This window comes from Spea bombifrons, chromosome 4, assembly GCF_027358695.1.
Source record: "Spea bombifrons isolate aSpeBom1 chromosome 4, aSpeBom1.2.pri, whole genome shotgun sequence".
In the NCBI taxonomy this organism is placed as follows: Eukaryota; Metazoa; Chordata; class Amphibia; order Anura; family Pelobatidae; genus Spea; species Spea bombifrons.
The window spans coordinates 6,317,199-6,343,315 of record NC_071090.1 but is presented as its reverse complement, the minus strand read 5'-3'; the positions used below and the strand labels follow the sequence as shown (position 1 = coordinate 6,343,315).

Here is a 26,117-nt window from a genome sequence, read left to right as displayed (position 1 = left end):
CCGGGGCCCCCCAACTTCAACAGTTGGTCTGTGCCATCAATGCCCCACTTCCAACATACACTCTGGCACACATATGTAAACACACACAGAGTACACACACTTACTAACACACTCCATCTCATCCCACATACACATCCATGCTCACATACATATATATATATATATATATATACACATATATCCCTCCTGCCCCGCTTACCTGTCCAGCAGCTTTTGCTCTGTGACCCAGATACATTCTGGTCTCCTGGTGCTGGTCCAAAACAGCCTGGAATGGGCCCTTCCGACCTGAACCGGTGTGGTCCAGGACGGAAGGGCCCTTTCTAAACAATTTTTGACCGGTACGAGGAGACAGGAAGAAGGGGACACCCTGGCCCCTTAGAGGTACAGGCCCCTTAGAGGCACAGGCCCCATTGCACGTCACACAGGTGTCACACACCGCTTTGTATGGAGCAATGGCCGCCAAAGGTGCGCCACACTGCCTGTCCACTTTTAATCATCAACTTCAGGACAAAGATTTTTTAAGAGCATCTTTTACATCAGTTTGTTTTTTATTGTGTTTTAATTAATTGTATTTGGGGGCATTTGATTGACATTGCCCCCCCCTGCCCCCGCAAACAGGGGGCATCTTGGCCAACTTGTTCACCAGCAGCTGCTCGGCCACCAAAAATAGGGCAGGTGTGTCCTGTCTGTACAAAAAGGGACAGGTTACATAACAGGCAGCCTGTGAGCTACTTATGGCGAGAGCGGCCACGGAGCAGATGTGAGGCAGGGGATTAACGAACTGTCTGGTACTCGCAGGGATTACATGGGGAGAGCGGCAGGAACCGGCTGTACCGAGCTCCCGGATCAGACGCAGTAAAGCCCCCGTTATACAGGTAGATAAGACTCGCCCCCACACTCTATTCAGGACCAGGTCGGTGTGTCAGCGGCTGCGCGCGCACTCCGTATCCGGCAAGCCACTGTGCAACGTGCTCATCCGGGAACTAGCAAGAAGGGCGGCCAATCCCCAGCCTCCGAGGGCATGGCTTAGTGCGTCACGGCCGAAAACAGCCTTGAATGGGGTAGTGGGCAAAAAAAAAAAGAAAAGCTGTTTAAAAACTCTTTCTCGCAGCGCCAGCCGCTCCGACGCGATAACGGAGTACGGTAAAGACCCGGGGAGGCTCCGTGAAGCGCTCGGTAGCGACAAAAACAAAGGGCGACAAAGGCCAGCTGAAGGGGAAAGGGTCCGGCCAGCGAACACACTAGAGAAACGTGAGGGCTGCTGGAGCACGTGACCGCGGCCCGACCAATCAGACAATCAAAGCGGAAGAGGAGGGCGGGGCTGCGGTGACGTGCTTGCCTGTGTGCGCACTTGGAATCCAGTGCGGCAGGCAGTGACTGCAGCTCAGTGACTTGGTGACTCTGCGCCCCCTTTTGATCCATACCTTGTGCTGGGAGCTCCGGGACAGGACCCTCGATTTCTTTATTCTCTCTGCGCACAATGGTAGAGAAACCCCTTCTCTCCACTCACATCCACGGAGACCCCCCTCTGTGCATTATCACTAAAGAGGGTCGTAGAGGATAAGCCCCTCCAGCTGCCTCACTGAAAACCCTTTTCTTTAACCCTTTACATAATGAGCCAGACCTGGACCTGATCACGTGACTATTCAGCGATTATCTCTTTACTTTCTGCATTTTTTCCCCTTATTATTATCCCCCCCAAGTTGTATTTTTTGGGGGTAAATTGAATTAGAGAATGGGGGTAAATGCAGTGCATTGGTTCAGGAAGGGGCTGAGGCTTCATGATAACCCAGCTTTAAGGGAGTGCATCCAAGGAGCTGATACAATCAGATGTGTGTATATTCTGGATCCCTGGTTTGCTGGATCATCCAATGTGGGCATCAACAGGTGGAGGTAAGTAAAACTTTTATATTCATCTCCCCTGACTATTTAACCTATACATATGCTGCTTTATTGCTGATCTGCAGGGGGCTAAAGATCACATGCCTATCCTAAGCCTGAAGCATCCAAGGGGTTAAAAGACCTGGAAAGGGTTAAATGCGACAGACGTAGGGCTTCGCAATAGGTTAAATCTGTCAGAATGTATAGATCAAAAAACCTTCATGATCTCATTAAAAGAATAGCAAATTGCAAGGGTTAATTAATGCATTCCTTTTAGGATATATATGTGTGTGTGTGTGTGTGTGTTAATCCTCCCCCATATTCCAATTGTACAGCACCGTGGCGTATGTTAGCACTTTGTAAATAAATAGTCATTATGATCGTAGTAGTTCCGAGTTCCTTCTGTTTATTGTTTTTCCATTGATCTGCTTTTAAAGAACCGTAGCAACAACAATGTATCGCGCAAGTTCTCCTTCCAGCCATTCAGTGGATTTCCCCGTAACACGTTTTGTATATTAAAAAAAAACAAAAACAAAAACAAAACACAGCCCGTCGCTTGGTTACGTTAATATCCGAGGTTTGTACATTGATGAAACTGAGGCTTTTCACGTAGAAATATGGATGCTTTTGGGAATCTCCCCGTTTGGCGTCTTTAACCATTCCCTTTCCAAAAAGCTCCTGTTTGAGTCATAGTTCCAGCCAAACCACACACAAAAAAAAAGTTATGGCCGCTTGCCTAGCGTTGGATACGTTTCAGAGCGCGGGTCACTGGATTGTACACGACCCTAGGCGTCCGGTGACCGCTTGATGCCGGTCTAGGTCATAAAGCATGCTATTTTATATTATTATTATATATATTTTATATTTTTTGGGTTGCTGATCTGGCCTCCTAGTTGGAAACCGGAACATGTGGGGAACGGCAGCCGGGAGTTATGTAAAAAGGGTGTGTGTGGTTTTGTAACCCTTTCTGTCCCAGCACAAAGCCTGAAAGCCCCCAGCAGCTCCGTGTCCCGGGGCAAATCACAAAGTTCTGCTCGTTTGTTCTATTTCTGCTGTCGATTTCACCGGTTATTATATTTTTTTTTTATTATTTATAACCCCTATTTTTATTTTTGTGGCGGAGCATTGTTTGCAGGACGACAATCCCCCTCTTCCCACCGTTTTATTCAATGCCTAATTGCCTAGTCGGATGCGATCTTTCGAAGTGACTCACGCCGCGGGCATGCGCGCCGGGAACGGAGCTAGCCAACTGGTCACTGTTATGTTAGCAGCAGTTCCTAGATATTGTGTAACAAAGTGCGTATAATAAAGGTCATTTCCATCACGTAATTACCGCCCTGGATTTACAAAAGAAATGTCCGTTTTCCCCCTTTTTTAAAGACTCTCAAAGTAAGTCTTATCAGGCCGGTGACGTTAGTTGCCGTTTATTGTTTTCAGTAAGCATTGCTTGCATGAAGCAGGCATGTTCTTCTAGGCATGTGTGTTGCTGTCAGATCATGTTAACGGCACTCATGTTTTAACACGTCGGGGACATTGAGCCGCGTCTCACGTTATGCAAATAAAAGGCGCTTGGTGTTTCCATGTAATTCCGCCTTTTGTGTGTCGGACGCGTTTTAGTGGCTGCGATACATGTTTTGGTGTCTTCTTCGGCTTTGGTTTTAATTTAGTTTCTTCTTGCGTAAGACGGGTCGCTCTGTAGACTAAAGTGTTAATGTATCCCACGGCACGTTCTCTGCGAGCTGAGGAGTCGCTGTGGCAGTTTCCAGAACTGCAAGAGGAGGCATTCCCTTCGACTTATAAAAACTCCGTCTAGGCCTAGAAGGTGCGACCGGTGGGTTTGCCACCGACCGACGTTCTGCTGCTGCTCCTGTTTCATGCAGATCGCTTTGTCGCTTGTTGTAATGGGAAGCGTTTCTCCATTGCAGCTGGTAGGTTAACTTGGATCATCCGCTTTCCTCATCCGCTTTATTAGGAAAGTTTTCAGGCTTATAAGATGCCGTGTCCGTTACCCTAAGGCCTTATTATTTAAGGACGGACTGTAGCGTTTTGGGTTCAAAGTGTTAACCTTACTCCATGGTGACCGGTCCGAATGTGGGCGTTTATCCCAGAATTACGCCCAACTTGCCATGATATATACAGCCTTAAATATTCCAGTACAGACAGACTGGGTCATGTTTATAAATAAAATTAAAAAAACAACATTTTTGGTGCAAATATGGCCCTCGTATGGGCTATGGACATCCGTGAAGAAGCTCCTACCGCTCGGTGGCCTCCTCTGCTGTTCCTCTGTTATTGTATAAACTCGCACCGCGCGCTACGTATACTTGAGTGTTCCTTTAAGTTATTGTGTTACGGAGCCACCCCGACACTTAACTCCACCCCGCCGATTGCTTCTCACAAGACGGGGTGCGAGCTGCATGGAAAACGCGCTTCTCTACGCTTCGGAGATCATAACGTGCCCGTCGCTTACAGAAGAGAACGCTGGTTAGAGATGCGGAAGGTCTTTATATTAGGGGGTTCCTTTTCTTTGTCGACTGCATTCTATAGAGGTTTGTAATGTCTCTCCGTGGGGGGTTAGAAGACTGAGGAATAGCGCTAAGCCCACCAATATTTTAGCTGTAAGATTATCCGCTAAGCGCCTGTTTTTGTGTTGAGTATTGTTTTTATTGTCTGTGCACCCGAGCTCGCTGGAACTCAAGTGGGCTTAAAGGGTTAATACTCTTTTTTAAGAGGTTTCCTCTTCTGTATTCTGTTTTTTGAGCACCAGAAGATGATCTAGAACTTTTTCACTTACATTTGTGTTTATGGGGGAAACTTATTTTATAAATATTTTAGAGAAATTCCAATTTATTTCCTAAAGGGCAGCTGAGGGAACACTTCATTTAGGTATATTTCTGACAATTCACCATGAAATGCAGGCGTTCACCTCATACGTTGATCCTGGTCAGGGAGCAGCCTGCTAAACCAAGTGCTGAGCTTTGCTGACGAGGACCACTTCTTACCTGCCACCTTTTACTAGCTCAGCCGACAAGGTGCATCAGATGTCCTCATTTATGGAGTGTCCCCGTACTCATGTTGTTGCATCCCGCTGATAAGATCATATGCCCCCCGTCCGTGTGATTTGGGCAGGTAAGGTCAGTTCTTATCTACCACCAGGAGGTGAATCTGAAAGCTAAACCAGGGGCAGGTGATTAATTATGGAATTAGACAGGAAAAGGCACTTGATTGGGCTTTGCAGAGTTAAAATAATCCCTGGCATTTTAGGGACCACGTCTTAACGCGGACATGCTACCTTCTCATGTGCTCACCTTACGTGTTGACCCGATTTGTGTTGACTGACCCCATACTCGTGTTGTCACATCCTGCTGATGAGCCGATATGCCTCATCAATATGGAGTTACTGGAGGTGAAGAGAAAAGGTGATTAGGCTTAAAGGTCACATGATTGGGTTTTGCAGGAATCAAATTACCCTAATAGTTATCCTAATATCATTTGTTATTCAAATATAGAAGTGTGAAGGTGTTATGGGTCCATACTTTTTTCTTGAGCTCTCCTCTCCATGCCAGTTTGACCAATTCTACAAAAGTAAAAAAAAAAAAAAAGTCAATTCCCAAGTATCATTTGCTTCTAATATTTAATTCTGTTGCATGTTTTGGCACACTTATTATGGAAACATTTCTTGTAGCTATGCTCGAGGTACTTGGGCTGTCAGCCAGACACATAAATTACATGTATTTGTCCAGACCCGTCATTCTTATGAAGAAGACTATGAGTAATGGTACAAAATAAGGTTCAAAGATCAAGGTAAAGCCAGCTCACCTTCCATTGTTGACCGCTAGTGATGTCGGGTAGAGTGGCCAAAGTTTATGTGTTAAAGTATTTGGTGTTTTGGGGTTCCTTCATTAAATTAAAGGTGGCATTCTGTATTTCACTTCTCAACATATCTTGACCTGTTGTAAAAATACAATAGTCGGTAAAACTTTTTACTAAAAGGATCTACATTTTGGCATGTGTCTTTAAACCCCGAATGCTAGATGTACCGGCCTAATGTGAGTCCCTAGGTCTAGAAGGTACCAAGATTTCTTTTTAAGTGACTTTGTCAGATGCTAACTTTTAAATTTCTCCCTACAAACCCATATGTTGAGAGAAACGTACAGTATATTCTCTTAACAGCCCACGGGCACCCTTCTCCTCCCAGGTGTTGTCTACTGGATGTGTCCTTCAGAACAATCAATTTATCCTCCCTCACCTTCCGTCTGATTCCCCTCCACCACCTAACAAACTATAAGATGACAGGCAGGGCCCTCCATCTGTACCTGTATCTCTTGTGTTCTTGTAGTTACGTTTGCGTTCTTAGTCTGTCTCTATGTAATAAATAATTCTGAGTCCGCATGGACCTCATGGTCTCCATGGACCACGTCTTACCTTTGACTTCTCCCTGACTTCCGACACAAATTACAAAGGTTAAGAGGTACAAAGTTAAAACCCAGTCAGGGGGAGCTTCTTAAAGCTTCGTGATATGGTAACGCAACGTATAGGGAGATATTTTAATTAGACGACACATGACTTTTCCTTGCAGCTGGAGGGGGGAGAGTGTTTTTCCATCTCGACTCACGGCTGTTGCTGAGCGGGGAGACAGCCGTGCCCCATCTCTGTAAACACCGTAATAAATTGTTCTGTTAAAAGCCGCAAAGTAAAGTCATCAATCATTTGTTTCGTCTACAAAAAGATTAACGTGCCCCCCATGGTGGCATGGAAGGCTGGTCAAAATCACACCTGGATGTAGGCTCACCAGTGTGGAACTAACCAGCTAGGTTAATAAAAACCTTTTTAAAGGATCTGAGTAGCGGCTGAAGTGTTTTGGTCACATGATCCTCGATGTTTTTATGTAGGTTAATCAACCGCACCGCGCAGGTGCATTCCAGGTGATGCATGTACTGTACACCATTATGTGCTTGTTTTTTGTTGGAACCTTTCCTACTCACCGGGCTGGAAAAACAAAACCTGCTCGTAGACCAGGAGGTAATAGAACCATGATTTATGGTTTTGAGACTGTCAAATGACTTTGTTTTCTTCTGGTCATCAAGACAGCGGGTGGACCACTTAACCTTGACTGGTTGACCCCAGAGAGGGGACCTTCTTCTGCTGAGTAGAGTTTAATTCAATCTTTTTGATGTGTACTTTGTAAACCATCATGTCAGAGGTAGAAACTCTAAGAATGACCTGAAAGTGCTGATGGATTTCACCTCTAATACATACAGTTTTCTTCTCATTGGTTGCAGCCTCAACGAGAAGCCTGATGCTCACATGTTTTTTTGTGCAAGGCTCATAAATATTCAGCCGTGACTTGTTTTGTTTTGTAAAGAATATGAATGTTTTATTTAAACCCTGTAATTATAATATTCACCCATGCTTGTGTTTCCAAGCACATGGCCTTAGAGTATGCTCTTGGCCCGTATCTGATGTTCTTGTAAGTGTGTCACGTTTTTATTATACTGGCGATACCCCTGAGGTTAAAACCATTGTAAACCCATAGGGCACTTCCCATGAGCATGTATGGCAACATTGCTAAACGCCCCAATAAAAAATGTTTAAAGGGACCGTTTATGGTCCTCACAGCCCTACAGAAGAATAATGCATATTAAAATACCCTGTGAGTACTTTAATATGCCTTCCTCCAAAATGGGGGGGGGATTTTTTGAGGTAGAAGCTGCAGATTCTTCCTACTCTGTGGTCCGATGATTCTTGCCTCTGATTGGCTGCTTGAACAGCGGCAGGAAAGTGCTGCCATTGAAATCATTGAGCGCTTTCTGCGGATGCACACAGGGGCCCCCACAGCCTTCGCTAAGCCAGCACTGGAGTGGACTGGCTGTAATTATATACCGCGGTCGGCCGAAGACACCTCCTGCGCAGAAAATACCTGGGGGGCAGGCAGAGGGGCAATTGAGAAGATCGGCAGACTTCCCCCGTGCCAAGGGGACAACGTGACAATTTAAAGGGACTTCTCCGCTATCGTATGGATTAAAGATCAGGAGGCTTTTGTCATAGGTTGACTCTCATGGAGCCTCTTGCTTTGTGATTCTCTGTAGTCTCCCCGGATCCAGCATGCATCGGAGTATTTGGCGAGACGCTTTAGGTTTTCCTGCAAAGTAAACCGGGATAATTTGATTTTAAGAATACGTGCTAAAGAACTTGAACAAATATTAGATTTTGAAGCCATAAATTCCTTGGTAGTCCTGGAAACAGCGCAGACGCTCACATCTTTTTTTTTGTCCCTAAACTGGCTCAGCTTGAGAAATCCAATTTAGCACCATTTACTTTTCTGAGCTCATCAGCGGAGGTCTGCGTAGTAATTTACATTGTGACCTAACACAACTCTCCTGTTATTCTCAGAACGCCTATAAGACATAAGACACAATCATGTTTTTTTAAAAGGTCCGGCCGTAGTTTTATAACCCCTACGTCTTTTTAAAAAGGCCAGTAATAGGGCGGGCATGATAAATGTGCATTTTAATGTAGCTGTCGGAGTTTGGGAGTTTGTATATAGTTCCTTGTCTGTTTCTGATTCTTAATGTGAGATTCTTAGAATGTCTGCGTCTATGCAAACATTCACTATAGCCGGCTTATTTTTTATATATATACACACACATATATATGTGTGTGTATGTATATATATATATTATTATTATTATTATTATTATTATTATTATTTTTTATTTTTGTGTGCAAGTACTTTTCTTTTTGAAGTTCTTTTTGTTGCGCCTAATAAGCTTCCAGTGGATAGTTTTTTGTTTTTTTTTTGGTATAAGAAGAAATCCTGTATAGAGGGTAAGAAGCGGCCAGCAGGGGGACACAGAGACCCTCCTATCTCTGACCATGCAGTCAGCGCAGCGAACAAAAATGCAGTTTTCTAGCAAAATGTTTGTATGAATGGTTAACTTCAGCACACAAACCAGCGTAAATACACTTTCTGGTGACGATGGCAAAATTTAGGAAAACGTTCTGAAATCTACTTTGTAATTCTAGAACAGAACCATTTCCCCACGTAATTTATGTAAATGATTGTATATTTTATTTAGCACCCTCATATTCTGTAGCGCTGTACAGTCATTATGATGTATGCTGATACACCTGTTTATCCGTACCGGCGATATAGGTATGGATTGTCAGGTGAGGGTCTGGTTCTTTATAGCTTTAGCCGAAACCGTACCAGGAAAACCTCTTTGAAGATGCAACTCCTGTGATGATCAGAAAGCTGAATTTCCTTGTCGCCTATCCGTGGTTTTGGCAAGGAACAAAGAAAACGTTTGAGGAGGCAGCCTTGATGTATGCTTCGTTGCGTAGGTGCCGGAGAAGCTTTCCGGATGTAAAGCCTTTGAAGCAGCCTCAATCTTTTGATGAAATACAATAAGAGTTCCCGAATGAACTGAGGCCATGAAGAATACATGTTCCAAGTGGTTTCCCGTGTTATCACTGGCAGTGACATGGCTTCAGTTTAGAAGACCAAACCAGCCATTGGCCAGTGTAGTGTATCCATTCCAACCATAAAAAGCACCGTTCTTGATTCCATCCTGGTTGGGATTGCCCTGTTTGTGCCGCTCATCCCTAAGCTTTCCCATCTACCGCCACTGCTTGGAGTCTCTTCCATGTGCCCGGAATGCTTTACCCAAAGAAGAATTGCCTCGATTAAATCCATACCCCCCCCTATTGCTCAAGACCCCTTCGTTGTTCGGAGGCGCCTGCTCTTTTCTGTACAGATCACAGGTATAGCATCCTCGCGGAGTGTGCCGCATGACTTCCTCACCCCGGGTGCCTTAAACAGCAGGCTTATTACTATAAATATTAAAAAAATCCTTTTTTGGTACTGTGTATGCAGTGTATAATTTCACTCTTTGTATCCTCACTGCATTAACGGGGCATTAAACTGCATAGGCCGGGGCTTTTCATCCTGCAATTTTCCATAATTCACCAGGTTTACTTAGTAATATTCAAATAGCCCCCTTGCCTTCGTCTGGGAACATCGTGGCCTTAATAAAGCTAATGTGCTTTTTCAGTGTACTCGGGGAGACTCATGATCATTTATGGCCACATGATACAACCTTTTTTTGTTTGGCTCTGGCTGTTTACAAACATCACATGTATTAAAAATATATAAAATCTTTCACTCTAAATAGCCTTTTGCATCCATTGCCCCCCTTTCCCAGCTCCATTTTCTTGGATATTAAAATGATTTCAAGCCTCGGTTCTGTGGTTTGGACTCCAAAGTGCGCAGGTGGATTAGGTGTATCTAGCCTTCACGTGCGGGTATGTGTGGATTGTGCGCTGAAGCGCACCCCTTTTATTCTTGACAATACCCAAACAAGTGTCTTCTTTAGGAAATGTTGTCCATTGGGTCATGTGACGTTAGATGAAATACGTTTAAACCTAGGTATAGGTAGTAGTATCCAGATCTTACTTTATCGGCTTTGTCTGTGAGCCCTGACAAGCTTTGGAAACCCTCCTGAGGTAGGCTGGAGTGTTTCCAGATCGTTGTCTCGTATGACTTATCTCGCACTAAGCAGACAGAAGGATAGCCCGATGTTCTCCTGCAGAATTCATGATTCCTTCAACGATGGCAAGTCCTGATGCCGCAAAGCATTCCCAAACCATGACCCTGCTACCGCTATGACGGCTGGTATGGGGTTCCTAATGTTAAATACAGTATTTTCGATAGACATAACAGTGCATAAATCTCCCCAAAAGCTCCACTCATCTGTCCTTAGAACTTTGTTCCAGAGCTGTTGAGCAGAATCCGCTTTCTGGGTGATTATATGCAGGACAGCCACGTATAGGAAGGTTCTCTACTGTCCCAGATCTTCTCCATTTGGTAAACATGACTCTGATAGTGGTTCGGTGATGTCTCGGAGCCATGGAAAAGGCTGTGTGACACTTCCCAGGCTAATGTGCGTTAGTGTTTCCAGGAATGCCTTTTGAATGTAGCATGATGTGAATTTAGCACCTTGCAAAAGCCAACATTATATTTACATTGCATGGGTTTACTAAATCGGATTATTAACCAAGGGCTTTAAACACCTGGCCCTAATAATATTGGGGGCAATAACTCTTCGACCTCAAGACTGTGTGTTTGATTACCGAGCACATCAAAGAAATAAAAGAATCATTAAACTTTGTCATTTGTTCTCTGTATTATCACAGAGCAGACAATCAGACGGGGGGCAAATACTTCACCCTACTGTACATATAAAGTGTAAGGAGATTATTACTGTAACAGAGGAAACAAGAAAGTAACTCCATTTCACAAAGGTCAGCGTGTCTGAGCCTGGATTAGCCTCGCTGTGTCCAGAATTGTGTGTCCTTGTCTGGGGATCACAAGAATGCTTCTGTACAGACTTAAAGGTCTTAAGTTAACTGTCGGCGACACGAGGACAAGCTGACCTGCCCCACGATTCTCCCTGAGAAAGTCTAGTTTTATTTTAAGATGATCATCTGGCGCAGGAACTGCGGAGGCGAAAAGAAATCAAAGCAAATCTTTAAATGACTGGAAAAGTCTGCGGTTTTGGACATCAAATTGAATGTGCTAAAGTTTTGGATCCAATCAGGCAGAGTTGCTGTATTGGTGTGATGTACGCTTAAAGTAAGAATGCTTTCAAACGTAGATATGTTAATCGTTTAATTTTATCATTTAACTAAATGCAAAGTGAGTGAACAGAAGAAAAAATAAATCAAATCAATATTTTTTGTGACCCTTTGCCATCAAAACAGCAAGGAAACTGCCTTCTGCAGCGCCCAAATATTTGAGCTTCATCAGTCCAGATGACCTGCTGCCATGTTTCTGCTCTGCAGTCCCTGTGTTTTTGTGAATAGTTGAGACTCTTGATCTTGTTTCCACGTCCCCGGTATGGCTTTTTGGCCGCAAATCTTCCGTGAAGACCACTTCTGACCAGGCTTCTCCAGGCAGTAGATTGGTGTACCAAGGTCTCACTTGCCAATGCCGAGTTGATGGCACTGCTTGACATCTTCCGATTGCAAAGGGATGTAAGCACGGTGTGTCTGTGATCTAATGCTATAAGATTCCTTGGCCGACCCCTGCGTCTGAGGTCCTCAACATTAATGTTTCTTTGTGCTTCTTCAAAAGAGCCTGGGCTGAACCCTTGGAGACCCCTGTCTGGCTTGCTGATGTGGTATCACTACCTTGTGTCTTGTTGCGGTGCTCGCTGTTGCCACGGCGTATGACTTTTGACATTAAACTGCCTTCAGCAACCTCACCTTGTTATTGAGTTTGGCTGCTCCTCAGCCAGTTCTGTTCCCCCCTACATTGCTGTTTCTGTGTCAGTTAATGATTGCATTTCAACCACCTACATACCCCTTAAGGACAATGGGCGGTCCCTAAACCCATTGAAAACAATGCATTTTGAGCCCGTACATGTACGGGCTTTGTCATTAAGGGGTTAAATTGATCAATGGCACCTGTTTGGTATAATTGTAATATAACTTTATGCCTACAACATCCCTGACTTTGTGCGAGTGTGCCTAGAAGAATCGATGCTGTTTTGAGGGACAAATATTGACTTGATTTAGATTTGTCTTCTGCTCACTCACTTTGCATTTTGTTAAACTATTAAAATATATATTTTTGAAAGCATTTTTTACAGGTTTTTTTTTCTCACACCTGCCTTAAAGTTTTGCACTTTTATATGTTTTTAAATGTATCTACATCATTTAAATTTACATTTGAGATTAGTCTGCAAGGTACGTTGCATATCAAAAGTACAAATTGTTTTGATCAAGCCGTTCAAGATCTAATTCCAGTCTTGGGTACATGTTCTCCTGCATTCTTTTATTCTTTTTTTTTTTAGTTTAAACCGAGATCCCACGAGAACATTTTGTCTTCATTTTCTCGGCTTCTCCTTTAGTGTTCGGAAGGCGGCGGTTTATGGTTACGCGCGGTGCTAACGTAAGCTGTGAACTAGGTCACCGTACAGGGAGTCGCCCTCTCCCCTGCTGGTTGCTGGAGTGATGACCTACTTCCAGAGATTGTTCCGACATGTTGAAATAGTTTTAAATGGAAGCCGACACAATGCACGAAAACAAATGTCTTATACAGGTGGCCCGAGTCTCATCTAAATCTGGGGCTACAAAGTGTGCCGCTTAAAATAGCAAACTATTTTGAGGTTTTCTTCCCCTAAATCGTGTCGGCCTATTCCAGGGAAAACCCTGTGCAATTATTGTATTCTTTTCCTTGGAAGACATGTGGGTCAAGGTTGCGCGTGTGGTCCTTTTGTATTTATTTTTGTTGTTTTTTTTTATTTTTAGTATAAATCTGAACGCTGGTCCATCTCGCCGCTTCCCTGCTGCGTGATATACAGGTCAAACGGCTTTCATTTTCTTAAGATTATTTTTGGAACTGCAGTTCTGTTGGGCAACGGGCAGATGAAAAGACTTTTACGTGTAAAATAATGATAATAATTTTAAAATGGATCATGTAGGCCCCTTGATAAACTAAGACCAGTCTACTGGACAGATACTCTGACTCATTACGATACTGCATGAGGTAAGCAATAGAATGGCTCAGTCTCAATCAGCAAGCCAGACACTGACTAATAAAAGTCTATGGAGGAACGGACTTCATCAGCGTCGCCATAATACATCGCCTCAGTGTGGTGCTGGGAAGGTCACCCAAGATATCACAGGACTGACGAGTATGGCGGCCAAAAGGTCTGCAGATAAAGGTAGTTTATTGGAAACAAAATGAAGAAAACCATGTTTTCCTGGATGCTAAGCTGCTGACTTATGACGTTTCCTCCCTGTCGTGAATGTAGAACCTTAAACCTGTTCTGTTGTGTAAATCCCTGTAAGAAGGGTGCGTTACAACTGCCATGCGGGCATCCGTTAAAAGATGGGGCTACCGGGATATCCCTGGCCGTCACTGCCACCCTCCTCGTAGCGAAAGCCCGCTTACAAGATGGACAACCGCTCCGGTTCTCAAAGTAAAGGTTCCCAAAGAACCGCAACACCAGCCGGGGGTGAGAGAACACTTAAGAGGGACTGGGTATAGTCTATAAAGCCACTTTGCCGTGGGAAGGGAAATGGACATAAACATGAAAGGATTAACATAATGGCACCCGACTAATCTCATGCCACATGCCACAAGGGCAAATACCCAACAGAGGTGCCAGGATTACAGACGTTACTCTGAAATGTAACACTAGATGTTGTGTTACACACCTAACACACACAGAAATGGAAACAAGAGGCTGTAAATACCAAATATAACAACTAAACCCTCTGCAAGTTAATATATAATGGTGGTCCAGCGTGCGTAAGACACCGTTACATGCTCTGAAGCCTGGCAGGTGCCCCCCGTGTGCCGCGGAGCTCCTACTTCCGCAACACAGAAAGGTGCAAATTAAACTGCGGTGCGTTCGATTTCGAGCTCTGTCCGTGTTCGTTTCTTTTCCTTCCGTAGCGTAAGATTAATTGCATGCTGGCACCTTGGTAATTGGTGCGTGGAGAGGGGGTCTGTGTGTGGATACAGAAACACAACATCTTGTTCTAGGGCAAGCAAAAGCTGCTTTGTCAATCCAGTGAGTAATTAATCTCCTGTGTCACATCGCCAGATGCAGAACAAGTTTTTGGGACGGTGCCCATGTGCCCTACGATCCATTCCCTTCCCGCTTATTTAACCCCTTAAGGACAATGGGCGGTCCCTAAACCCATTGAAAACAATTAAGGGGTTAAAATAAAGATTCTCTGCAAACCTTCATACAAAATATCCAATATATATGTATAGTAATCCATAACAAAAAAAAGTACAGCTAACTACAGTATATGAAAGGTTGTTTGCTACTTTTTATATTGTTTTTACTTGTTCTTTGATTGTTGAAAGTAATCGAGCCATCTGTGCAGAATTAAATTAAATGGAAAAGACAAAAAAAAAGCTTTCTGCTCCTTTTTTGTTACACGAAACCATGGTGGTTGACTTAAAAAGTGACGTGAGTTTTTATTACGTTGCCTTAAAGGACCACTCCAGCCACCCTATGAACTTTAATGCATATGATAGTCTCTTAAAGAGTTTTGTGGCGCTCCCCCTTGCAAAAACCTTACCCCCCCCCCCAACAATATGGCTTCCAGGAGATGTTTTGGACTGAACACATCTCATGTCGTGTAATATATGTACCACCGGTCAACTCCAGTAACGATACCCTCCGTGCGCATTCACCGAACACGCTCTCCATGTAGATCATAATTATCTAAAGAACATTGTTTAAAAGAAAATGGAAATAACAATTAAGAAACATCGCTGGCTTACTTTAAAATGCCGTATTTGTGAACGTTCGTGCCCAGAGACATTAATTAACTGGGGAATTGCCTCGTTAACGAGGTTAATTCTTCTGATCGACTCTTTACGGCTCTTTACCGTGTCGGGGAAGTGTACAGACGTGGCGGCAACAGACGTCGTCCATACATCGGTGCCTTATCCAAATAAATCAGCATTCTAATCTATTATTCAGACAGAATGTCCCATCGGGTCATTAATAATCTGTACATGCCGCAGAGCAGATGCCGATTCCACGTACGGTGCATTAAATGGGTTTGTAGGTCAGACTGTGTTTGTTTGCATGCGCGGGTGATGCGTCGTTTCACGCCGGGCACATTTTGTACTTTAACTTTTTGTACTTTTTTATGGACTACAAACATAAGTAGCGGACATTTTTAACCACTAAATAAATAAATATATATATATATAACGTCTCTATACATAACCCTCAATGTCTTTGTTCTCCGCTTGTTGTTATTTCCGTTGCTAATTCGTTTTCACCGTTCCATTTATTTAGGTTTCTGCTGCAGTGTCTGGAGGACCTGGACTCTAATCTGCGGAAATTAAACTCCCGCTTGTTTGTGATCCGCGGGCAGCCTGCTGATGTCTTTCCTCGGCTCTTCAAGGTACATTCTCCTCGTTAATTCGTGTTTATCGATCTGGTCTACGTAAACAGAAATGTATTTACGTGCGTTTTTCAGTCTATATCGAGGAGTAGGCTATTCATAGAAGATGTAGTTGTGGTCCTTCTCCTTCGTTCTATTTAAAGAATATAAGCACTGTTCTCATTAACCAAATCTCTTAATTAGGAATGGAAAATCTCCAAGCTGTCCATTGAGTATGACTCCGAGCCTTTCGGTAAAGAGAGGGATGCGGCCATCAAGAAGCTGGCCAGCGAGGCTGGCGTGGAGGTCATCGTCCGCATATCACATACACTCTATGATCTGGACAAGTGAGTTATTTCAGTGAATCCCGTTCCCTTCTTGGACGTCGTAACTAATCGGGGGTAGTCGTGTTGTTTTTAAACCGATCAGCAAAGGAATTGTCCCCCAAGTATGGGAAGCTCCTGGCTTCTTGAACACTTTTGCTGGTCGGAACACATTGATACCCCAAGTTCTCCATCACATATATTTGCTTGAGTAGTAGACTTAATTCCTTTCTTTTACTTCAAAGTTTACATTTCTACGGCCGATTTCTGCGGCCAAGACGTGACGTTCACAGCGTTGACATTATGTATGTTCCTCAGGATTATAGAGTTAAACGGAGGCCAGCCGCCGTTGACGTACAAGAGATTCCAAACGTTAATCAGTAAAATGGAGCCCCTGGAGATTCCTGTTGAGACCATCACAGAGCAGCTGATGGAGAAATGCACCACCCCGGTGTCCGACGATCACGACGAGAAATACGGCGTCCCTTCCCTGGAGGAATTAGGTATAGTATTGTATATCACATGTGTATCCCATCCGAATGTTACGGACCTAGGGTCGGATCTTAAAGTAACTTAGAACCGTCCAGGCTGTGTGTGCGTCTAGATTTCTACCGGTTGGGCTACTTGGCGGGGGGCAGAGTTTAGTGGAAATGGGAAATTTTATGGCTGTCCGAAATACCAGAGCTAGCATTGCGACTCTTCTATCGCTACAACTAATAATCATCCATGCTTTTACCGATCCATTCAGTTCTGTAAGGATTTTGGATGTTCCATTCCAAGCTTGAATCCGCCATCATCCTTACAGATTGCTTCTTTTCAGCACATAACGACTTAACCGACTATTGAAGGGTGTTGTTAGCTGCCGTTTTACGCCCCAGTCTTTCTGCCTAATTTCACTTTTTAAATTTTTTGTACACAAGACGTTAAACATCACGTTTCCTGTATTTGGAGACTTTTAAACACTTACAGGATTTCTTGGAGCAGCGCCCGTGCTTTTCTGTTCCCGATACTCCTACAGAAAGCATTTTTACAGATAATCTATAAAAATTATTTTTAAATGCTTCCTTAATCGCCATTTTGGTGATTGTAAGGAACTCTATTTTAAGAATCATTTTTTTTCCTGATACGGACTATTGAAATGCCAGAAGTGCTATTACATCTGGAGTAAATATTACCCAAATATATAATAATATTTAATATATATTTTTATTTACTGTAAGTACACATTGTGAGTGTGTACATGCCGAAAGCTCATCGTGCTGAAAGAATGAAATGGACCTTTTTTATTAGGTATAAAATGTTAATAACTTGGATTAACACTTTCAGCTCCCTCAAGAAATCCTTGGAAAGTTTTTTTAAACATGGCATCTTGTTTTTAAGCTTGTCATTGCTGAGCTATAATCTCCAATGTTTACGCTGAGCTAAAAATAAAAAAATATGGGACGTAATTCTTATGTGAAACATTTATATCTAAAAAAAAATTAAAAGTAAATTTGATAATGCATTTTCTTCGATTTTTAATCAGTTTTATAACAACATAACTTTTGAGCTATTTAGCCAATATCTGCCATTATCTGGCTTGCTTAATTCTAAACTGTTGTTAATTCTATAAGATATTGTTTGTTTGTTTTTTTTCACCGTAGGAAATTTTCAAGATAATGTATGCCTTTCTGTGTCCGAGGAAATGTTTTTAAATTTTAGGATTGGCGGTATCGTAACGTAAAAAAAAAGACTTCGCTCTGCCCTCAGCAACATATACTAGGAAGTCCGTGGGCTTCGCGGACGACATTGCAGTGTATAGGAACATTTTCAATAAAATTTGTAATGTTTTTTATTAATAGGCTCCTCTGCCATTCACGTCCCTAAGGGCAGGAGTTACCCAGCATTCAGTATTTATTTATTTTATTTTTTTTTATCCCTCTCGACCACCCCCCCCTTTACCCGTCAGTGGCACATGCAATTGACTTTGTCCCATTTGTAAACCTTGCTGGAATTTATTAATTTCAAATTTCTGTAATTGCGATAAACATCGCTGGGTGGTGCATTTAAGTCTCCTCTCCCTCTCTGACTTTCCCTTATTTTTTATTTTTTTTTTTCCTTTTTTTTTCCCACTGCAATATTCTCTGCTATGTGTGTCCTGACTTTCGGCACGTACCGTTAAAATCGGCGTAATGTGCTGCCGTTACTGGAAATGTTTTTTCAATTTTTTTTTTAACATGGGCACAGTACTATAGCTCTCGTAACTCAATTTTCCTTCCTTCCCCCCTGGACTTAGATATGCAAGTATTTAGGTCAGACTTGTAGATGTATAATTTTGAATATTTTATAAAAAAAATATATATATAATTATATATATATTAAGTGTTTAACTCTTTGGTGCCACTTTTACCAGCAATGGGATGCATGTCGAAAAAATCTCACTCCCGTCTTACAAATAATTTCATTTTAATGCAATTATTCTCCGTTTAATAGCCGATGATAGCTTTTTTTTTTTTTCAATCCAATGACGGATATTTAAAAAATAAAAAGTGCAAGTTTGAAAATGTTTGTCCCATTACGAGAAGGCATTTCACCGAATTGAAGAATATGCATTTTCTAAATGTGCAAACCTTTTTATTCTCGCTTCTGGTTTCTAAACTACGTAAAGTTACGTTACAACTACGTTTATTACGTCAGTGGGTTTTTTTATTTAATTTTTTTTATTATTCTTTTATTTTTGAAAAAATTTTTAACAAATGACAAAAATAGCAATAATTTGCATTTTCTTCAGGAAAAAAAACCGCCAAGATAAAATTTAAGAACTGCATTTTTTTATTTATTTTTTTCTTACCAAGTTTTTTTTGCCAGGACTTTCAATTAGACAGGTTGGTCTCAAACCCTTTAGGCTGCAGCCTGACACCTTTTGGGTTTCTTTGGGGGCTGCAAGACACGAGAAACCGGAAAAAAAAAATTGGTGGTTGCGTCACTTCTTGTGATGCCAACTACTCCCAAGTATGGCCGGACGGCGAGGAAAATCACAGTGAGAACACCCAGTGAGAAGGCGGCACAGGTGGGGTCGTTCATGTTTGTAAAGATAGCCCACGTTGTGGCGGGGCATATCCCGTATGTCTACACCGTGCGCCCTCGAGAAAAAGGTGCGTCCCGGTGGACCTAAGGGGTAAGCCCATGGACCAGCGAAGGACTCGATAGTGTTTGTTTGTTATCGAACTTGCATTCTGTTTTCTACCAAACAAAACCAAATCCCCTAAACCATTTTAGAGATGTGACGATCAAATCTCATCTTAACCCTATTCAGGACTGGCTTCGTTTACACTGGAACGCTACTTGAACTGTGAAAAAAAAATAAAGAGAGAAAAAAAAACGCACTAGAAAAGGGGGGGTTGTTAAGTGTTTGTATTCTCATTAACCCCTTAATGACAGCCTGTACAGGCTCACAATGCATTGTTTTTAATGGGTTTAATGCCTTAATGTCCTTAAGAGGTTAAAAAAAGTCCTCTATTTCCCTTTTATATTTAAGGGGGGGTCCTTTAAATACCTGGTTTGGGGGGGAGATTTGAACCCTTTAAGTCCTGAATAGAGTTAAATTTCATTGTCTTCTTAGAATGTGTTTTTTTGTCTGTCCTGATACTTTAGTGTTGGAATAGATGCTTTGTACAGAAAAAAAAGCATAAAAACAATAAAAATATCCCCCCAAAAAAACTAATTTAAAAGTATAGCCCTTCCGCACAGGAGTCAGATTTTGTCGGCTCGTGTCCCTTTGCCGGAAATGGAACTTATCCCGACTGCTAGCCCCAAGGAGTTAACAAATCTGTTGTCAAGCAGGATGTATACGAGCGAGGGCTGTTCTTCTGTCCAGCGAGGAGTCGCACCGCCTGTTGTTGTTTAAATGTTGACGGGAATACGATGCGTCCGTGTGTGAAATGTAACGAATTAAAGTCTTGGGTGGATCTCCTTGTTTAGGTTTTGACACGGAAGGCTTGCCGTCTGCTGTGTGGCCTGGCGGAGAAACGGAAGCCCTCACTCGTTTGGAGAGACACTTGGAGAGAAAGGTATGACCGTATAGATAAGCTGTACGATATAAGTAGTCTTGTTTATCGGTTCAGTATAAAGCCCGTACGTTTCTCCCGTTGCCCCCAGAGCTTTGTAGTCGCCTCTTTTCTTCTAGTCCTGCGGATCCACAAGTAGCCCAAATGTAGCATTTTTATTAAATAATAAAAGAAAAAAGGAACGGGAAGCGTTTTTCGGCTTAACAATCATGGTTTTTTATCCATTCAATTCCAGGATTTTAACGCGTTTTTCATGTTATTATTATTTTTTTTTTTAGGCTTGGGTGGCGAATTTTGAACGGCCCCGCATGAACGCCAATTCTCTCCTTGCCAGTACCACGGGTCTGAGTCCCTACCTCCGATTTGGATGTCTGTCCTGTCGTCTGTTCTACTTCAAACTAACAGATTTGTACAAAAAGGTAAAGTTCCGGGGCTTGGTGATTTACCAAACTTCAAAAAAAAAAATTATTCCTATAAACATTAAAAAAATGTAAGTATTAGTAAAGGAATATTTGCGTTTTTTACGCCATAAAAAGTTTTTATCGGGTTAAAATTAATCAAATATTAAGCAAATATTTCTACCCCTTCACTGCCACTCGCACTGAGCTCTGCACGGCTTAGGAGCCTCGGGTCTTGAAAATTATCACTAAATTGTCATATTTGAAGGCTAAAATAAGGTTTTAATAGGAATGCCGGACGCAGCGCTGCTAAATCTTAAAAATGTAATGTCTTAAATTTGTATTTTATTTTTTCCTGCTGCATAGGTGAAGAAAAACAGCTCTCCTCCCCTCTCTTTATACGGGCAGCTCCTGTGGCGGGAGTTTTTTTACACTGCGGCCACAAACAACCCTCGTTTCGATAAAATGGAGGGGAACCCGATCTGCGTGCAGATCCCTTGGGACAGAAATCCAGAGGCGCTCGCCAAGTGGGCCGAAGGCCGGACCGGCTTCCCTTGGATCGACGCCATCATGACCCAGCTTCGCCAAGAAGGCTGGATCCATCATCTGGCGCGGCACGCTGTGGCTTGTTTCCTCACCAGGGGCGATTTATGGATTAGCTGGGAAGAGGGGATGAAGGTAATTTGTCCAAAGCGACGGTAAAAGCCCTTTATCTATAAAGGATAACCGGGACACAGATATCTCGACCCGCTCCGTACCGATGGATGCTTCCTGGTTCCACTAGCAGCAGCTGGGGGAGGAGTTAAATAAGACTAACCAATGAGTGTTCCCGTTTTGTATGTAAGATAACGCATTGGACGTAAAACAGACCTTGACGAACTTCATTTTCTTCCACCTATTTTTTCTTTAGTAGCGGCCCTTAACGAATCGGCCCTTAACGAATCGGCCCTTAACGAATCGGCCCTTAATAATTACTTAGTTTGTGGTCGAGAAGCCATTTAATCAAAGGTTTCTGCTCTTTCCGTTTTCTGAACAGGTGTTCGAGGAGCTGCTGCTGGACGCCGATTGGAGCGTTAATGCCGGCAGCTGGATGTGGCTGTCCTGCAGCTCGTTCTTCCAGCAGTTTTTCCATTGTTACTGTCCTGTTGGATTTGGAAGGCGGACTGACCCTAATGGAGACTATATCCGGTAACGAATCCCATCCGATTGTGGCCTTCCACAATTTGTATGACTACTGCTCCCATTATCCTGTTCCATTTCAATGTACAATATGCAGGATGAAATGCTTAGTCTGTATCTTACTTTAAATACCGTTGGTAAGGTCATCTATTTTGTTCTTTTATATTATATATATACTATATTTTATATTATATGCACGACACCTGGGTTACCATAATCTCAAAAAACACAATGTGTATATGTGTGTGTATATATATATATATATATATATACATACAATATATATATATGTGTGTGTGTATATATATATATGTATATATATATATATATATATATATATATATATATATATACACACACACACATATACACATTGTGTATACGCATGTTTTTGGGTTTTACATGCAAAATATAGATTTTAATATAAATAATAAAAAATATTATATATATATATATAATATTTTTTATTATTTCTATTAAAATCTATATTTTGCATGTAAAACCCAAAAACATTTTTGGAATGTTTCACGTATTTATGATTCATTTTTTTTGTTTTTGTTTTTTTTCTTCCTGTTCCTATAAAGACGTTACTTGCCCATTTTGAAAGGGTTTCCGCCAAAGTACATCTATGACCCGTGGAACGCTCCCGAGGGGGTTCAGAAAGTTGCAAAGTGCATTATAGGGGTCAATTACCCCAAACCGATGGTAAATCACGCCGAAGCGAGCCGCCTCAACATAGAGAGGATGAAGCAGATTTATCAACAGCTTTCGCGATACAGAGGACTCGGTACGTTTCACAGCCTTTGTTACGCCGTCTCCATTCTCATCGTAGTTTGTACATTGTATTGCGGTGAAGCGCCCATTTTTCCCTTAAGTGGGGGGGTTCCCGCTGCCGTCAGTGTGCAGCCCTGGCCGCGTCCCGCAAGGGAAGGCTCCAGGTAGCCGGAGCCCAGAAGTTCCCAGGTATGGACGCAGCCCTGTACTGCTGGCTATTGTTTGACCGCAATAGTCCGGATTCTTGACTAACTAAAGTCAACTTGATGCTTGCTGCACTTGGCTACTATCTGCCAGTAAGCTTTCTTCCCACAATAACCGTGTTTTTTTTTTTCTGTTTTTATTTTATTACTTTTTCAGGTCTTCTTGCATCAGTGCCTTCAAACCCGAATGGGAATGGAAATGGTGGATTGATGAGCTATTCTCCTGGAGATAGCTTGCCTGGCTGCAGCAGCAACGGAGGTAACTGCGACAAACTTCCATAAGTAGACTGCTTAATAGATTGTAAGCTCAGCAGGTCAGAGCCGTCTTTTGTTTCCGTCCTAGTATGCCTTAACGTGTTTATCTGCCAACAAGCATGGTTGGTTTTAATAGCCTTCACGTTCCATATTCAGTCAGACAGCCCTTTAGCTCTAGTGGCTCCAAATACCGAGAGACGGGTGCCGGAAGATTGCGATGCTGACGTCTTCCCTTATATTTGAACAGGAGCTCACAGCGGAGCCATTGAGGGGAGTGCAGCGAGCGCCCCCTCCGCGAGTCAGGGAGACTCTCATCCCGGGGCTGGAGGCATTCAAGGTATTTCAGCACCACATCATTCCGCTAGCGTAATAATAATAATAATAATAGTCCTCGCTGGCGTAAAGCGCGTGAAAGTGATTACTTTCAGGAAACCGCGAAAGGAAAGCTCGTTTACGGTGAATGTCTGCAGTAGAAGCTAATTTAATTGTATCCCTTCTAGGTTACTGGCAAGGGAGCAGCATCCTGCATTACAGCCACGGGGACAGCCAGCAGTCTTACTTAATGCCAGGTACTTAACATTTCCATTAAAAAGGTCTTGGAGAAGCATTATGGAACATGCCTCGCGGGGGTTTGGCTGGATGTGATTAAGCAGATCTGCCCCTCGCAAGCCTGCACATTGCGGCGTATGATTAATAGCCCGTGGCAATGCTGAAGACCACTTGGTATGGGCTTCTGCCACGATACGGCGTGCTTGTAACCTGTTCAGTGCCATGAAAAGACATAATATATATATATATATATATATATATATATATATATATATTATATCTGTAGTGTAAATAATAATAAAAAAAAAGATGTGAGAAATACCAAAACACTTGTAAAGTTGGAGATCCCTGCGTTAGTACAGGGATGTAACACAATGTAACAAAATTTGATAAATCTCTCTGATTTGTGGGTTTTTTGTTTGCATGCAATGTATCATTCTTTATTTTTGTTTTTCGCTTCCCAGGGCGGAATCATCTTAATTCTGTGGTGTCCTCCGGGAAACGGCCAAGCCCAGAAGAAGAGACGCAAAGTGTGGGCCCAAAAGTACAGCGCCAAAGCAGCCATTAACTGTGTAAGAGTCGAGTCTGAACTTTAGTTAAACTCTGTTATGCGGCTGCTTTAACCCATCGAGTGCCAGACAGTTGATCCGGCCACTTCTACCCTTTCTAATTATAACCACTACCTTTGACTAACGGCATCCTATTTAATAACCATATTTATTCAAATCTGCAGGACAGAATAAACTGTTCTACTTTTTATATGAATGTATAACCGCTTGTGTTTATGGGCTGCAGTTTTAGATACGGCCACTAGGGGGTGGAATTATCTTCATTTCTAATTCCTTTTTGAAATTTGCTGTGTATTTTAATGTAAAAATGTACATATATTTTACATTATATGCTGAAATTCTGTGCCTTATTTTCATCAGACCAAACCTTTTTTTTTTGCAAATTTATTGTAATTCGCTCTTTTTTTTGTCTTCATTGCAGATTTTGGGGTATTGGGACATACACTGAACAGAATGTGGCCAGTTAATTTTTTCAGTATTGGATCTGAATGTAAATATGTTCATAAACAGAGAACAGCATTTTCTCAAAATGTCATTGACTTTTATCAGCTGGTCATTTTGTGAAGGCTTAATTTATCGCTGCATTTCTATGGTTTTTATCTTTTAAAATCTCTCGGTAAGCAGTTTTTTTTGTAAATATTACCTTGTAAGCATTTTGTGATGATTGCTTACCAACGTTGTATATATTAATATCTGGATTAGATAGACCGTGCAATATATTTTTGATAATGAATTTTGTTTGGCAAGAACGATAATATCGCAGATCTCTATAATGGAAGAATTCTTGGTCTGTGACGATGCAAATTTTCCTTTCGTTTTTTGTTTTCCAAATTGTAGCTGTGAGGCCTGTTTATCAAAATGTGATATCTTCGCTGTCCAACTAGAAACATGGATATTTCATTTTTTTTTTCTTAAATATTTTGTTCACGAAGTAAAAATTTTGAAATTTCAGTATGTCTGATATCCAATAACTACTTTTTTTCAGTAATCTTGCTAAATCACAACGGATAAAAGAAAGTTACATCAACCAATGAGGTTTTTGTTTTTTTTTTAAATGTATTTTCAGGGTTTTTTTGTTTTGTGAGAGTAGATAATAAGGTTCAACTCTTTAGTAAATGATTAAATGAATCTGATGTCCTTGTGGGCTCGCTCAACACAGACAAGCTTGGAGCTAAAAGGAGAACAAATACTGCTGGGTCTTATCTATTGTTTGGTAACATTATTGTTATGCTCTTTACGAGTCTGGCCCCCATAAGAGCCGGATAGATTAACGTTCTGATCCCATCAGTTAAAATACAAGCTTTATGAGCGATTGTTACTTGGATAAAATTCGTTTTTGATGACCAGGCCCCCACTATGTTAATTTTTTGTTTTTTTTTCTTTTAAAGTCCTGTTTTTTCTGTGTTAGTATTGTATAACTCTTTCATTGCCAGCGTGAACTGGAACACAATGCGCTCTTGTGCTTTTCAGCCAATTCGGCAGTGACTGATCCGTAGCGTTTTGTCTCTGTATTAGGCCTTTTGCGTTGCAGGGTTTCTATCCCTGTAGCACTCAAAGGGTTAATTAACATAGCCGTGTATATATACTGCTAGCATGCCAACTTATCCTTAAATATTCTCATGTAAATGCAGCGTCCTTATGTTTTGTACACCCCATTGCCTTTTTTTTAATAAAAAAAAAAACAGAATGTACCCTTCTAATAAAATGAAAAACAAAAAAACTGTTGTGTTTGTTTATAATGCGATACACAAAATGTTAAGGGCATTTGCATCCGGTTCGGGAAACATCACACTCATTTAGCACCATTAAATTCATATTAATTCATATTAAAACATGAAATAGTAGTTCAGGACTCGACAAGTTGGTATAGACCAGGGGTGTCCAACCTGCGGCCCTCCAGCTGCTGCAGAACTACATCTCCCATAATGCTCTTTCACCTAGGGGCTGGCTGAGGAGGATGGGAGATGTAGTCCTGCAGCAGCTGGAGGGCCGCAGGTTGGACACCCCTGGTATAGAA

The 26,117-nt window shown here is 42.1% G+C and overlaps 2 protein-coding genes across 2 annotated transcripts in view; one reads left to right on the top strand and one right to left on the bottom strand.

Moving 5' to 3' along the window:
- LOC128492910 (L-lactate dehydrogenase B chain) overlaps positions 1–12,636 on the bottom strand; it is a 205,075-nt gene extending 192,439 nt beyond the window's left edge. Inside the window, exon 1 of the mRNA XM_053465671.1 lies at positions 12,629–12,636. The gene's annotated coding sequence lies outside the window, so the exon portion shown is untranslated. The remainder of the gene's footprint in view (positions 1–12,628) is intronic.
- CRY1 (cryptochrome circadian regulator 1) lies at positions 1,713–25,007 on the top strand. The gene is made up of 14 exons (XM_053465651.1): positions 1,713–1,893; positions 15,717–15,825; positions 16,009–16,151; positions 16,446–16,630; positions 20,088–20,176; positions 20,452–20,592; positions 20,938–21,249; positions 21,608–21,759; positions 22,335–22,537; positions 22,885–22,986; positions 23,230–23,319; positions 23,483–23,551; positions 23,996–24,103; positions 24,522–25,007. Exons 1-13 carry the CDS (start codon positions 1,736–1,738, stop codon positions 24,097–24,099), a joined length of 1,857 nt encoding a protein of 618 aa, XP_053321626.1. The 5' UTR covers positions 1,713–1,735; the 3' UTR covers positions 24,100–24,103; positions 24,522–25,007.
- Positions 25,008–26,117: the final 1,110 nt, after the last annotated feature.

Coding starts and splice junctions, on each gene's coding strand:
- CRY1 (XM_053465651.1), top strand. CDS start 1,736: ATGGGGGTAAATGCAGTGCATTGGTTCAGGAAGGGGCTGAGGCTTCAT. Junction 20,177..20,451: donor AGAGACACTTGGAGAGAAAG/GTATGACCGTAT, acceptor TTTTTTTTTTAG/GCTTGGGTGGCGAATTTTGA. Junction 22,987..23,229: donor TGGCTGCAGCAGCAACGGAG/GTAACTGCGACA, acceptor ATATTTGAACAG/GAGCTCACAGCGGAGCCATT.